General features: G+C 40.6%; 1 protein-coding gene across 1 annotated transcript in view; it reads left to right on the plus strand.

Annotated features, from left to right (window-relative positions):
• The window catches only part of SCAPER (S-phase cyclin A associated protein in the ER), a 363891-nt gene that overhangs the window by 16185 nt on the left and 331020 nt on the right, over positions 1-16686 (plus strand). Inside the window, 1 exon segment of the mRNA XM_043494057.1 lies at positions 9301-9418. Within this exon segment, the coding sequence (XP_043349992.1) occupies positions 9301-9418 (118 nt within the window).

Here is a 16686-nt window from a genome sequence, read left to right on the forward strand (position 1 = left end):
AACATTCAAAATAATGTGCAGTTTCTCACACACATTTATTGCATTTCATACTACCACTATACACATAGATAAAACAGTTTAAACTACAGTGCCTCATCTAGTACAGTCTGCAGACTTGGTTATTAAAGATGATAGTACTCATGGACTGAAATGGTTGCAAGATTGGGGCCTAAAGTTGTAAGTATGGTGCAGGAAACATCTTGATCTGTACTATAATGCTTAAAATATTGGGTTTATTAACTTTTTGTGGTTCATTTTCTCAACATGTACTGCAAACAGTTAACTACATGAATGGTTCTGCTGACTTCAGTGGGACTGTTCACATGGGTAGTTACATACTATAACTTGAACTTTTGAATTAATTTTTGTACAGAGCCCTCTTTAAGTAGTATGTTTTGAATTTCGTTAAATGTACTTTAAAATTTGTTATAGGAGCTTTTCTTCCCGCCCTGTTTACATTTGGAAAAGTCTTTTGGATGGGACTGAGAGCAACATCACCAAACTTTTACAGGCCAGCCTTCCTTTCCTCCCCGCTTTGTCTATGTACACATACCTGACTGTTATTTCCTACCTTTCAATTTGAGCTCTGCTCCTGCTGTTAACAATAAACTCCCTCTTGCAGAGCATGAAAGAGGGAATGTCCCATCAACAAAACGGTAAGACTATGCACAGTGTGCTGTCAATTGAAGAAAGTAAACAATCTGAAAAGAGAATAATTTTTCTTTTAATTTCTTTCAGTTACAGTTATCTTAGGGTTTATTTGTAATGGTAGTAGCTACAACATTTTCAGATGTAAATGCGATTTTCAAATTGACTGTGACCTTTTAAGTGTTTATAGAAACAAGCCCTGAAGTGGTCATAATATGTACCTGTAACAAGGCACAGTGGTGCATATGAACATCCCAGTGCACCTGTGACAGCCTTTGTGCCTTTAAAATTTTGAGCTGTAGCTGCAGGTAACATGATCCTAGTCCTGCTTTATAGGAAATCACATATAAAGCTTCCTGCCTCTTAGGCAGGTAGAAGAGTCCCACTTCAGGGAAGGATCTGAGACAGGGCTTTCTGCGTTTTTCAGGCAGAGAGGGAGACACTTGCAGGGAGCAGGAGCCAATTGTGAATAATGGCCAGTAGGCGCTACCCAAAGTGGAATGATGCATCCTTTTCCTTCCCTGTTGGTGCAGGCTGGACTGCTCTTACGGAAAGGATGCGTTCTCTCCCTCCTGTCTGGCTAACACAGGGAAACCTTCTTGGAATTATTACCCAGGGTTTTTTTTTACTTGATTTGATAATAAAACAAGCCCCGAGTAAAGGGTTTTAAAAGACTTAAGGTTGGAGCTTTATATCCTGTCCCTGCCTGGTGAAGCTGCCCATCAACTCACAGTACCTTAAAGGGATACTGCGAGGCTAAATTTATTACTTATAAGTTGGTTTAAGAGCCTCAGATAGAAAATGATGTAGAAGTACATTATACAAGCCATTTTTAAACAAATATGACATACTGCAGGAATAAAAGTACAAATATTTGTAAGTAAATATTTGTTCATTTGTAAGTAGAAGTTTTTAGGACTTTTCAGCTAGAGTAAAATGACTAAGATTCCTATTGATAGCTTACTAACTTGGACTCTGAATGTCATTTACTGTAGTTGTTACTTTTTGAAGTCATATCTTAAATATTAGATGATTTCAGTGTAATGCAATAAAATAAAATCACAAGAAAGTGACCAATTCAATAATAAAACATTGTTATGATAATCCATATTTCTTAGCCTAGTTGTTTAATTTTGTTTTGTAAGTCGTCATTAGTTTTATTTTTATTGCACTTTTGTCAACAGTTATGAATGTAATGAAGTTAAGATTCTCCCTTTTTTTCCATCTTCTTAATGTTGTATTGGAAGAAGTGCAGTCTCAGCAGAGGGTCCTTTTAAAGCCAGCTCTTGCATGTTATGCCTGTCTCAGAAGGCCCTAGTCTTTTGATCTGCAGTGCCATGGTATAAAGTCTGCCTTCTTAGTCAGGCTTTTTCCTGTGGAGTGCCTGGTTGCATTCTGTTGTGAGGCAAGAATTTTTTTAGTTGATGTTAGTCAATATCTGTTAATGTTTGTTTTATTGTATATGCTTTCAAAGCCTTGAACTGAGTATATTTTACAAATCTAACCAAATTTGTTTCTTAAGTTAGTGGGAATCATCCTCAGGGATCCTTCTTATATCCTTAACTTCTCTACTATAGCTTTGTATAGTAGTAAGTTATCTTCTAGGGTCTTGTTTCCACTAGGAAGAAAAGGTATAATTTTAGCATGAAATAAGTGGCCCAGATAAACCAGATCTCCTCTCTAGAGTTTCTTTGCCACGCTAACGTGTATTTTTGGCCTAGGGTTTTGTCAACACTAGACTTTTTTTTACTTTGTTTTAATTGATTGCCAATTAATTCAAGATAATTTATTATCACTTTTCATCCTTCTCATGCCAGTGTTAGCGCACAGGGCAGAAATTCGTCTATTCTGTTCTTCTGTCATTCTTCCATCTACTTTATGGTGTTGAGATCAGCTGTTCTGTCCTCCCTACCAAGGCTTTTTTTAAGGGTTCTCTTGGGTACCCTCTCTTTTTCATAGCAATTGGTTTCAACTCAGTGACATCATGTGGGAGTCTGTGTGTTGGTATCCAGAATAAACCCCCCAAATATGTCCCATAATTCCTTCTGGTTTTGGTGGAGATGAGATACTGATTGATGATTGATTAGATCTCTTCATTAGTGATGAAGTCTTTCCCTTCAATGCCCAAAATCTTTCAAAGCCACTTACTTTCGAAGCAGCATAGTTTTCTAAGTAACATTTTAGTAGATCTGCAGTTTTCATAGCCTTATGTGAAAACTGAGATTGTGTTTGAGTTGAAAATTCTCAGCTTTGTTCTGGTACTGTGCATCTTTGATTTCCATACATTGTTGAGTGTAAAGAATGCTGTAGATGCTTTACTATCCGTGTCGATCCCTCTTTAACGTTTCCATTGACTAGTAGATGCTGCCCAGGTAGATGAACTGTTCTTCTTTCTTCTTGTTTTTGCCTTCTAATGTGATATTGCTACTTTTACATCTGGGTTTCAGGGATCTTTGTTTTATCATAACTGATTTGAATCCTGGTTGGCCTGCTCTTTTTGCCAGGTTATCTGTCTTCATAATTTTTCAGGGTTGTCATAATGCAGTATCATTGGCAAAGTCTAGCTCTTCAAGGCATTTGCCATCTACCCATTCTGTACCAGTGTTTGTATTGCTAATACACTTCATTATCCAATTTATGGCAATGCCAAACAGCAGTTGAGAATGAAAGCAGCCCTTTTTCACTCCGGTGTGCACTTTGAACTTTGTTGCCTGGTTATTCACCTTTACAGAACATTTCACATCTCTATACATGGCCTTAATGATGTTGAAAGCTTCAGCTGGGATTCCAGGGACTGGAGAATACTCTACAATGTATATCTGTGTAGGCTGTCAAATGCCTTTTGAAAATCAATGAAATTGATACCTTCTTCTATGATGGTCTTTAGTGTGAATATCTGGTCTACATAGGATCTCCTAGACCTGAATCCCGCATGTTCTGTAAGCTTAGCACCCACTGTTTCTTTCATCCTGTGTAGTATCTGTCATGGAGTCACTGGGGCGATGCTCTGGAACTACTCCATATGAAGCCAGCCAGGACGCGAGGAGCATGCCTCCTCTCTCTGAACATACTGTTTCCAGGGCAAGAAGCTTACATAAGTTCAACTTTCCTGGGTCTGACCTTGGAGCATTCAGCATCCCCTTCCACACTGTGCACTTCCCGCAGTGAGTCTGTCGGAGCGAGGCTTCTGGGGAAGCCAGAGCGCCCTGCACCCCAACTCCACGGTCAGACGTGACTCTCAGCAAGCTGGTAAAACGGAAAGTTTATTAGTCGACAGGAACACAGTGTAGAACAGAACTTGTTAGTACAGAAATCAATGACTTTCAGCCAAGTCCATCTGGGGGGAGGCGAGGCAAGAGCCCCTGCGCTCCAAGCCAGCTGAGACTGACTCGCTTCCTGTTTCCTTGCCCCTGACCTGCCCGTTGCTCCTCCTCCGTTTTTTGTCTCCCAGGCCAAGAGTCACCTGGTTGCATCCCTCTCCTGGGTCTCAGGTTACAAAGGGGCAGCTATAGCATCCGTGCAGGCAGCTGGAGCAGCCCCTGCAAAAGTAACACATCCTTATTCCCACATGTGTGTACTGGTGCAGTACACACGGAAACTGAGGCACACACAGCATTCATGCAAAACAGTAAGGCTCTCATAGGCTTACATACAACATAACAAGGGAAAATCCCCACTACATCACAGTGTCACACTGCAGAAACTTTCTGCAGTAGTGTAACTGTAGCTCACGAAAGCTTATGCTCAAATAAATTTTAGTCTCTAAGGTGCCACAAGTACTCCTTTTCTTTTTGCGAATACATACTAACACGGCTGCTACTCTGAATCCTCTCCAGTTGTTACAGTCAGTGAGATAACCTTTTTGGGTTATTCTGACAAAGATTCCTTGTTTCTAGTAGTCGGGAGGGAAGGGAGGGTCTCCTTTTACCAGACTTAATTAAACAGTTCTTTCAGATTTGTTAGCATTGTGTTATCAACTGCTTTTAGCATTCCTGCTGTGATTTGGTCATCTGCTGCTGCTTTGTTGTTTTTCAGCTTCTTGACTACAGCCTGTATTTTCAACATCTCTATTGAACTGATGTTAATGTCAAGTTGATCAGTTTAGCATATTTCATCAAAATCTGGTGCTGAGGTGGGGCTGGGTCGGTTGAAGACTCTGCCCGTCTATTTTTCTATTAGTTGTAAGCATTTTTTCATCTTTGTCTTTGACTGATCAATTTCTTATTTTGAAATTTTCACAAAGGTTTCAGTCATTTAGTAAATGTCTCTGTGGCTTCCTTTCATAGCAGCATTTTCAGCTTCAGCTGCTAGGTTTTCAGCATATCTCCATTTATCTTTCCTTGCATTCGTTTTCACGTTTTTTGTCTGCTTTCTTATATTCCTCCTTTGATTTTCCCAATATTTCATTGGTCTTAGTATGCAGGAGTTTTCCTTGCAGTGCTTTCCTTTCCTTGATGAGGTGCCTTGTCTCTTGGCTTATCCAATTTTTGCTCTGTCTATGTTGATATCCCGCTGTTATTCCTGCAGCTTCAATCCCCTTGCCTCTCAGTGCTGCCCATTTTTCTTAAGGTTCAGTCTGTGTATCACTTTGATCTGCCTTTGGCAGTGCTTCAAATCTGTTCCTTAATTCAAGATGGAATTTCTAACAAGTCTTTCATTTTCAACTTCGTACTGTTGATTTTATTTGCCACTTTCTGGGTAAAAGGTGATCTTCCTTAATGTTATTTTCAGTGCAGCAAATGCAGAGATTGTCATCACTGCTAATATTTGCAGCTTGATATGCCCTTGCATCTTGAATCTTCAGTTGATGCACACATGGTCAATCTATTTTGGTTTTTGTTTTGTTTTAGCATCTGGTGAATTCCATCTTTCTTTGTGTGTCTCTTCGTGAGGGAATAGGGTGCTTGCAAGAATTAGGTTGGATACCAATACAGTTCAATGAATCTCTTGCCATTTTGGTTGATGATTATCAACCCATGCTTCCCTGTCCACTCTTTCCACATCCTAAGTTAGTGTTAAAGGTCACCCATCACAAGGAGTAAATCATGTTTTGTTATTCTGTCAATCACACTCTGGAGGCAATAGAAGAATTCCTCTTTATTCTTGAAGCTATGTTCCTCTGGGAGAGCATAGCGCTGTCTGATTGACACTTTTGGTCCAATCTGGTTTGGAGTCTGGCATATATGATGTGTTGGTTGATGTATGCCTAGTTGATGACGTATGCCCAGTATGTCATAATGAGTGCTACTCCCACTCAATGTTTGTTATCACAATGACTTGAACCAATGACAGTTTTCTTTTCTTGCTAGAAGTGCTTCTTGTCCACACCAGGTCAATCTGTTCTCACTGATGTCCAGGATTTTGAGTACATAATTATCCATTTCCCTCATGATTTGTGAGATCATTGATGTTTGAAATGTTGTTCTCGCATTCCAATAACCAATTTTGAGGTGTTTTCTTGCTGCCATCATCAGCATTTGTGGGGTCCTGGCTTCCACAGACTGGCTTTTTCCAGAACCCTTCATGAAATATGAGGCATTGGCAGCCATCTCTAATAGAGTGGTAGCCTGGTTCCATTTCTATAACCAATGAGTTTGTTTTTTGTTTGTTTTATATGGGGCTAGATGTTTGCCTTGTCCTTCCCATTTTATCCAGGTTTAGGAGCAGTAGCCACATCAAAAGTGCAGCAGGTGGGGTTAACAAAAGGTAAACACTCTCATAAAGGTATAAACACTTCTCTAATGCTGGCAATCAATTTAATCAAGGTTAAAAAAAAGTCAGGTGTAGACAAACCCCAGCTGAGGGCTAGACACTAGTTCTCATTCTGATTAAACATTCTGCTAGAAGATGCTGTAAGAGCTATGACATATGCCTCTTCTCTGTGAAAATGAATGAGTACATTCATGCCACCCACACAGTTTCTAATAGGTTTCAGAGTAGCAGCCGTGTTAGTCTGTATTCGCAAAAAGAAAAGGAGTACCCGTGGCACCTTAGAGACTAACAAATTTATTAGAGCATAAGCTTTCGTGAGCTACAGCTCACTTCATCGGATGCATTTGGTGGAAAAAGCAGAGGAGAGATTTATATACACACACACAGAGAACATGAAACAATGGGTTTATCATACACACTGTAAAGGAGAGTGATCACTTAAGATAAGCCATCACCAGCAGCAGGGGGGGGAAAAGGAGGAAAACCTTTCATGGTGACAAGCAAGGTAGGCTAATTCCAGCAGTTAACAAGAATATCAGAGGAACAGTGGGGGGTGGGGTGGGAGGGAGAAATACCATGGGGAAATAGTTTTACTTTGTGTAATGACTCAGTAATAATCAAAAAGGCTGACAAAGGAGGTGCTGTCGTCATCATGAATAGGTCGGAGTATGAACAAGAGGCTACTAGGCAGCTCTCCAACACCACTTTCTACAAGCCATTACCCTCTGATCCCACTGAGAGTTACCAAAAGAAACTACAGCATTTGCTCAAGAAACTCCCTGAAAAAGCACAAGAACAAATCCGCACAGACACACCCCTGGAGCCCCGACCTGGGGTATTCTATCTGCTACCCAAGATCCATAAACCTGGAAATCCTGGACGCCCCATCATCTCAGGCATTGGCACCCTGACAGCAGGATTGTCTGGCTATGTAGACTCCCTCCTCAGGCCCTTCGTTACCAGCACTCCCAGCTATCTTCGAGACACCACTAACTTCCTGAGGAAACTACAGTCCATTGGTGATCTTCCTAAAAACACCATCCTAGCCACTGTGGATGTAGAAGCCCTCTACACCAACATTCCACACAAAGATGGGCTACAAGCCGTCAGGAACAGTATCCCCGATACTGTCACGGCTAACCTGGTGGCTGAACTTTGTGACTTTGTCCTGACCCATAACTATTTCACATTTGGTGACAATGTATACCTTCAAATCAGCGGCACTGCGATGGGTACCCGCATGGCCCCACAGTATGCCAACATTTTTATGGCTGACTTAGAACAACGCTTCCTCAGCTCTCGTCCCCTAATGCCCCTACTCTACTTGCGCTACATTGATGACATCTTCATCATCTGGACCCATGGAAAAGAAGCTCTTGAGGAATTCCACCATGATTTCAACAATTTCCGTCCCACCATCAACCTCAGCCTGGACCAGTCCACACAAGAGATCCACTTCCTGGACACTACGGTGCTAATAAGCGATGGTCACATAAACACCACCCTATATCGGAAACCTACTGACCGCTATTCCTACCTACATGCCTCTAGCTTTCATCCAGATCATACCACTCGATCCATTGTCTACAGCCAAGCGCTATGATATAACCGCATTTGCTCCAACCCCTCAGACAGAGACAAACACCTACAAGATCTCTATCCTGCATTCTTACAACTACAGTACCCACCTGCTGAAGTGAAGAAACAGATTGACAGAGCCAGAAGAGTACCCAGAAGTCACCTACTACAGGACAGGCCCAATAAAGAAAATAACAGAACGCCACTAGCCATCATCTTCAGCCCCCAACTAAAACCTCTCCAACGCATCATCAAGGATCTACAACCTATCCTGAAGGACGAGCCATCGCTCTCTCAGATCTTGGGAGATAGACCAGTCCTTGCTTACAGACAGCCCCCCAATCTGAAGCAAATACTCACCAGCAACCACACAACAGAACCACTAACCCAGGAACCTATCCTTGCAACAAAGCCCGTTGCCAACTCTGTCCACATATCTATTCAGGGGATACCATCATAGGGCCTAATCACATCAGCCACACTATCAGAGGCTCGTTCACCTGCGCATCTACCAATGTGATATATGCCATCATGTGCCAGCAATGCCCCTCTGCCATGTACATTGGCCAAACTGGACGGTCTCTACGTAAAAGAATGAATGGACACAAATCAGACGTCAAGAATTATAACATTCAAAAACCAGTTGGAGAACACTTCAATCTCTCTGGTCACTCGATCACAGACCTAAGAGTGGCTATACTTCAACAAAAAAGCTTCAAAAACAGACTCCAACGAGAGACTGCTGAATTGGAATTAATTTGCAAACTGGATACAATTAACTTAGGCTTGAATAGAGACTGGGAATGGATGAGTCATTACACAAAGTAAAACTATTTCCCCATGTTATTTCTCCCCCCACCCCACCCCCCACTGTTCCTCAGATATTCTTGTTAACTGCTGGAAATAGCCTACCTTGCTTGTCACCATGAAAGGTTTTCCTCCTTTCCCCCCCCCCCCTGCTGCTGGTGATGGCTTATCTTAAGTGATCACTCTCCTTTACAGTGTGTATGATAAACCCATTGTTTCATGTTCTCTGTGTGTGTGTATATAAATCTCTCCTCTGTTTTTTCCACCAAATGCATCCGATGAAGTGAGCTGTAGCTCATGAAAGCTTATGCTCTAATAAATTTGTTAGTCTCTAAGGTGCCACGGGTACTCCTTTTCTTTTTACAGTTTCTAATAGGTTGTGAAAATACAATACCCATCTCACAGACTTTTACAAATAGTAGTTAATATTTATACTTGTGTGAGGATTGTCAACTGCAAGCCCCTTTTTGGATGTTTTAGCATTAATGTTTTGAGATAATTAATATATTAGCTTAAAATAGAATGATGCATTTTTCCTATATTTCACATTTTCAGGCTTCTTTCCAGCGCTCTAATAGTCATGACAAAGTGAGGAAAATTGTTGCAGAAGAGGGTCGTACAGCAAGAAACCTTATTGCATGGAATGTCCCACTGGAAAGCAAAGAGGACGATAGTAAGTATTGAACTTCCTTCCCCACAACCTTCTCTTACTCTCCCACCCAAAAAAGAAGTTTAAGTTTGAAGTAAAAATGTTTATACCTAAAAATTGTATCTTAAATTTGATAACTGCTTAAAACATAGATATCATCAATATTTTAAACTAATTTCTTCATTATACTTCCTGTTTAATTCAATTATAATTTTGTAAAACATATACAAAATTTGATAAAGATGAAATAAAAGGTATCTTTACTGATTTCTCCCCTTTTGTTGACTGTAGCTAGGCTGGGTTACAGTCAGCCTCCTATGTGCCCCCTTGTGAGCTACAGGGAGTCTGCCTCAATTTCCCCTCTTGGACTGTTCAAATACACTTCAGGCTTTTTGTTGGTCAAAAATACATTCTTTTGGGACTTGGTTTATATATAATATATATAATCTGTAAATAAAACTCAAAACCCCAAAACAAAGTCCATTGATAGGTCCACACAGCCCAAGGTTTTTCTTCCTCCTCCCAGGCCTCCCTGCCTAGAGGGCTTTGCAAGTTCCTTCCCTGCTTGGTGAGGGTCTCTCCCCAGCCTCCCTTCTTGGAATGTTTTCCTCATTCTCTACAGATTATATGCCATAGCTTCCTGCTCTTTTTATACTGAAATTTTCTGAGTCCTCTCAGGTGGGGCTTAGCCTCAGGTGCTACAGACCTTGGGGCAAGCCACCCAGTTACACTGATGTTATCAGAAAAAAGAAAAGGAGTACTTGTGGCACCATAGAGACTAACAAATTTATTTGAGCATAAGCTTTCGTGAGCTACAGCTCACTTCATCGGATGCATTTGGTGGAAAATACAGAGGGGAGATTTATATACACACACACAGAACATGAAACAATGGGTTTTATCATACACACTTTAAGGAGAGTGATCACTAAAGATGAGCCATCACCAGCAGTGGGGGGGAAGGAGGAAAACCTTTCATGGTGACAAGCAAGTAGGCTATTTCCAGCAGTTAACAAGAACATCTGAGGAACAGTGGGGGGTGGTGTGGGGGGAGAAATAACATGGGGAAATAGTTTTACTTTGTGTAATGACTCATCCATTCCCAGTCTCTATTCAAGCCTAAGTTAATTGTATCCAGTTTGCAAAGTAATTCCAATTCAGCAGTCTCTCGTTGGAGTCTGTTTTTGAAGTTTTTTTGTTGAAGGATAGCCACCCTCAGGTCTGTAATAGAGTGACCGGAGAGATTGAAGTGTTCTCCGACTGGTTTTTGAATGTTATAGTTCTTGACGTCTGATTTGTGTCCATTTATTCTTTTACGTAGAGACTGTCCAGTTTGACCAATGTACATCGCAGAGGGGCATTGCTGGCACATGATGGCATATATCACATTGGTAGATGCACAGGTGAATGAGCCTCTGATAGTGTGTCTGATGTGATTAGGCCCTATGATGGTGTCCCCTGAGTAGATATGTGGACAGAGTTGGCAACGGGCTTTGTTGCAAGGATAAGTTCCTGGGTTAGTGGTTCTGTTGTGTGGTGTGTGGTTGCTGGTGAGTATTTGCTTCAGATTGGGGGGCTGTCTGTAAGCAAGGACTGGCCTGTCTCCCAAGATCTGTGAGAGTGGTGGGTCATCCTTCAGGATAGGTTGTAGATCCTTGATGATGCGTTGGAGAGGTTTTAGTTGGGGGCTGAAGATGATGGCTAGTGGCGTTCTGTTATTTTCTTTATTGGGCCTGTCCTGTAGTAGGTGACTTCTGGGTACTCTTCTGGCTCTGTCAATCTGTTTCTTCACTTCAGTAGGTGGGTACTGTAGTTGTAAGAATGCAGGATAGAGATCTTGTAGGTGTTTGTCTCTGTCTGAGGGGTTGGAGCAAATGCGGTTATATCGTAGCGTTTGGCTGTAGACAATGGATCGTGTGGTATGATCTGGATGAAAGCTAGAGGCATGTAGGTAGGAATAGCGGTCAGTAGGTTTCCGATATAGGGTGGTGTTTATGTGACCATCGCTTATTAGTACCGTAGTGTCCAGGAAGTGGATCTCTTGTGTGGACTGGTCCAGGCTGAGGTTGATGGTGGGATGGAAATTGTTGAAATCATGGTGGAATTCCTCAAGAGCTTCTTTTCCATGGGTCCAGATGATGAAGATGTCATCAATGTAGCGCAAGTAGAGTAGGGGCATTAGGGGACGAGAGCTGAGGAAGTGTTGTTCTAAATCAGCCATAAAAATGTTGGCATACTGTGGGGCCATGCGGGTACCCATCGCAGTGTTGCTGATTTGAAGGTATACATTGTCCCCAAATGTGAAATAGTTATGGGTGAGGACAAAGTCACAAAGTTCAGCCACCACCAGGTTAGCCGTGACATTATCGGGGATAGTGTTCCTGATGGCTTGTAGTCCATCTTTGTGTGGAATGTTGGTGTAGAGGGCTTCTACATCCATAGTGGCTAGGATGGTGTTTTTTAGGAAGATCACCAATGGATTGTAGTTTCCTCAGGAAGTCAGTGGTGTCTCGAAGATAGCTGGGCGTGCTGGTAACGTAGGGCCTGAGGAGGGAGTCTACATAGCCAGACAATCCTGCTGTCAGGGTGCCAATGCCTGAGATGATGGGACGTCCAGGATTTCCAGGTTTATGATCTTGGGTAGCAGATAGAATACCCCAGGTCGGGGTTCTAGAGGTGTGTCTGTGTGGATTTTTTCTTGTGCTTTTTCAGGGAGTTTCTTGAGCAAATGCTGTAGTTTCTTTTGGTAACTCTCAGTGGGATCAGAGGGTAATGGCTTGTAGAAAGTGGTGTTGGAGAGCTGCCTAGTAGCCTCTTGTTCATACTCCGACCTATTCATGATGACGACAGCACCTCCTTTGTCATACAAACTGTCACTTGAAAAAAAAATCTTCTAACAAACTTTGTCCATGTCAGAGTAATAATATTTAACAATTATATAATGTTTATCATTAGAGAACATGAAAGCAATTTCAAAACTTTAGATTCAAGATTTTCCATAAACTGTTCTGCCTTTAAAGGGACACCATCAACTTAAGAATCACAGTTCTTCCTGAATTGTTTTTAACCTACTACTGTTACAGAAGTGGAGGAAAGAAAAACATTTGGAAAATAGGAAAGTGTTGTAAAACTGCAGAAATTGACAGAAGGATTCAGGTGCAGTATCTGAAACTTCTTTAAATTGGATAGGTTTCAGCTGGATAATATCTATTTAATTTTCCCTGAATATGAAAATGAAAGTAGGCCATCACCACTCAGAATCAGTGTTAAAACGTCCAAAAAGCCACAATGTGGAGGCATTGAATTTTCACTGATTCTCTTGGAGTGCCCTTTCATAGCTGTACTTTTTCAGCTATGATCTTAATACAGTATAATTAGTTTGATAGAATTGTTGGTTTGTTGGATATGAATATTAATTCTGCTTTTGAATTATACCTTAGTGGTGTGCAAGATCAGTGCAAACTGTTGTCTTCCCTGGAGACTGAAAGCTTATACAGCATCTGGGTACTCCTTTTTTCCCTAGACCTGTATTTTGGAAGATCCAACATTTTAAAATGTATTCATCTTAAAATACTAGTATGTTTGAATATTTTTTCTGTGATAAGTACTGTTGTACCTAAACTACTGTAAAACTGAGTAGAAGTGTTGCATTAATTATTGTGGAGCCAGGTCCTTAGCATATGTTATCGCTGACCAAGCTAAATGTCAACACCAAAGTGAGTACATAAAATGGGATGATGTGAGTGGGAAGGGGGATTTTTTGTAGCACAAAAACCTCAAATAAAAAGGGGGAATCATAGAAATGCAGGGCTGGAAGGCTCAATCATAGAAATGCAGGGCTGGAAAGGTCCTTGAGAGTACTGAAGCAGGACCAAGTAAACCTAGGCCATCCCTGACAGGTATTTATCCATCCTATTCTTAAAAACCTCCAGTGATGGGGATTCCACAACCTTCCTTGGAAGCCTATTCCAGGATTTAACTACCCTTATAGTTAGAAAGTTTTTCCTATCTAACCTAAAACTCTCTTACTGCAGATTACACCCATTATTTCTTGTCCTATCTTTAGTGGGCATGGAGAACAATTGATCACTGTCCTCTTTATAACAGCTCTTTACATATTTGAAGACTATTATCAGGTTTCCTCTTAGTCTTTCTCAGACTAAGCATGCCCCGTTTTTTTTAACCTTTCCCCATTAACCTTTTATAATTTTGGTTGCTTTCCTCTGGACTCTACAATTTTTCACCATCTTTTCTAAAGTGTGGTGCCCAGAATTGGATGCAGTACTCCAGCTGAGGACTCACCAGTGCCAGGTAGAGGAGAACAGTTTCCTCACCATCTTTTACATATAACACTCTTGTTAATACACCTCAGAATATTAGCTAGTTGTTAAGAAGTGGCTGTCAGATTTATTGTCTCTCTCTGAATCATATTGTTGACTCATATTCAATTTGTGAGTCATTAATAACCCCCCGATCCTTTTCTGCAGTACGACCACCAACCAGTTATTTCCCATTTTGTTGTAGCGCATTTGATTTTTCCTTCCTAAACAAAGTACTTTGCACTTATCTTTACTGAGTTTCATCCTGCTGATTTCACATCAATTCTCCAATTTGTCTTGGTTGTTTTGAATGCTAATCCTGACCTCCAGAGTGCTTGTAACCACTCCCATCTTGGTGTAATCCATAGATTTTATAAGCATACTCTCCATTCTGTTATCAAAGTCATTATTAAAATATTTAATTGTACTGGATCCAGGACTGACCACTGCGGAGCCCACTAGATATGCCCTCCCAGTTCAACAGCAAACGGTAACTACTCTTTGAGTACAGTTTTTCAACCATTTGTGTGCTCACCCTATAGTAATTTCTTCTAGGCCCTAGTTTGCTTATGAAAATGTTGTTTGGGACAGAGTGAAAAGCCTTACTAAAATCATATTATGCCACTTTTACTGCTTCTGCCCATCCACTAGGCCTGTAATCAGAACAATAGTAGCTTTCAAAATGCTCGGATAACTTGTTTTCCAATCACTCTGATTGTTTATTTGATACCTGCATCCATTCTATATTTGTCAGTTTGTGTCTGTGGCAAATCTCATTCCTGCTGTAGTAGTACAACAGATACAGATCTTTGTTTATCATCTCTAATCACAAAATGTTCTAAACAGGGAAAAATAGATTCTTCAGCATGCTTAATTGTGTCTAAATATAGATTAGATTTAGAAATGTAGAACTAGGTTTTCAACTGGAAAACTGAAAGCTTTTTTAATGACTTTGGTATGAGAAAACAATTAACGTTACATGCACATTTTGAATAACATAAATATATGGATATTTAACAGGAACAATTTTTCATTGTTGCTTCATTTACCACTGTTATCCCAAAATGTATCCGGTAGTCCCCAATCTTGCAAACTCACTTGTTCATGCTTAATTTTAAGTGTGTGAGTAGGTCCAGTTATTTCATTGGGGCTACCCATATGATTAAGTACTTTCCTGAGTGTTTGCAAGATCAGGGCCTTAAATCACTTATCGTTCAGAATTACAGTTTTGAGGAAGATAGTAATGTGAACAACTATTCTATGATGCTGAAAGAGGAACATAGAATACATTTAGCAATTATACACTTGAGGCATTTGTGGTAGGGTGGGAGGCTTCTCTTTAAACAGAATTACTTTCTTTAGTTCTGCATTGCTCGTAATATTCTCCTAGAAACTTTCAACATGCTCTTAGATGCTTGTTTGTCGAGGAGCTTAACAGTTTGGTAACAGAGATGCCTAGAGAATGAATATTAATGTGAAACTCCAGTCTCTCTTAAATTCAGATGTAGTTTTTAAATGGTGTTTGTCACACATACTTGGACATTACAGGAGAAGTTAACACCCAGATAATCATGCCATAACTCATCATTTCCTGGTACTTAGGGCCCTGCTGGCTCTATTTGAACATTTAACGGATTATACAAATGTCATTTCTTTCATAAAGACAGTGGGCCAAATTCTCATTTATGATCTGATCTCTTTGCACTGCTCAGACAAACTAATGTGACCAGAATCTGGTCATAGCAGGGAACAGATAATTCCCCTTGTGGAAGGGAACTCAGCTGGTGTAAAGGGTGGGAGAGCCAGCTTCTGTGCCTCTGCCCCCTCCCTTGGCAAAGGGGTATGTATGTTGTTGTGGCAGAGTTGGCTCCATTAAGAAGGAATTGGTAAATGTATTTTTCTGATATTCTAGCTGTTCCAGAATTAATACTTCATTTGTCAACTGTATGTGGAATAAGAACGATATCTAGACTCCCTAATCAGGATTGTGATTGTTAATGCATATTGGGCCTGGGTAACCATAGCCCAATTAAAAAAATGTGGCAGTTCAGCATACAATAATCCAGGAATTATGTACTTTTTAATTACTTACTTTACTACCAGAAAACTTGAGGCACATAGGCAAACAATCTACAAAAATTTTATTGCAAAATCAAAGTTGATACCATATCAACGATACTTAAAACACTTCCCATGTGAGACCTTTTTCACTAACCCCAAAATAAAAATAATGTCTAAGTATCTTTGTAATTTAAGAAACACGTGACATGACAAAGTAACTGCATAATCTTGTATTTGTAACTGTTCCCTTCCCCTTATTCCCTTTTTGTTTGTCATTTGATAGCCACAGAAGGGTCTGGCCAGGCAGAGCACGTTACAGTATTGGGGCTTTAGACTGTAAGCACTTCAGGGTAGGGAACATATTTTATTTGGTGGGAAGGTGTCGGCAAATCTTGGGCACTTGGAAAATAATAGCCTACACTTTTAGAAAAAGCTTGATAGAATGGATAGACTTTGCAATATGTGATGGAGATCAACAAATTTTGGCTCTGTTGGACCAAGGGAAGAAGTGCATGCTGGAATTGAGGATTCGTGACTGAAAACACCTGGTTGAACATTCGAAAGTAGCTGAGAGTCCAATAAGATTGCAAACTTTAATAATAAAATGAGAGTATACACCCACATTTAGAGGGCCAAAAATAATCTCTTTCTCTCCATTGGTTGCTTTCTCCAGACAGGCAGCATTGCCTTTGTTTTATCTGAAAGGAGCTCCAGGCAGCCACTTCTTATCCAAATTCCAGAGACTGGCTAAGATGAACAACTGCACCATCTGGGGCCAGTGAAAAAGACATAATAGAGCTGAGTGGTGTCAGCAGACTTTCTCACTGTCTCCTCTAGATATCTTGCATACACATGGAAAAGGATGGGTGACAGAATAGAACTTTGTGGGACACCACATGAGAACCCTGGCAA

This window comes from Dermochelys coriacea, chromosome 10, assembly GCF_009764565.3.
Source record: "Dermochelys coriacea isolate rDerCor1 chromosome 10, rDerCor1.pri.v4, whole genome shotgun sequence".
Classification (NCBI taxonomy): domain Eukaryota; kingdom Metazoa; phylum Chordata; order Testudines; family Dermochelyidae; genus Dermochelys; species Dermochelys coriacea.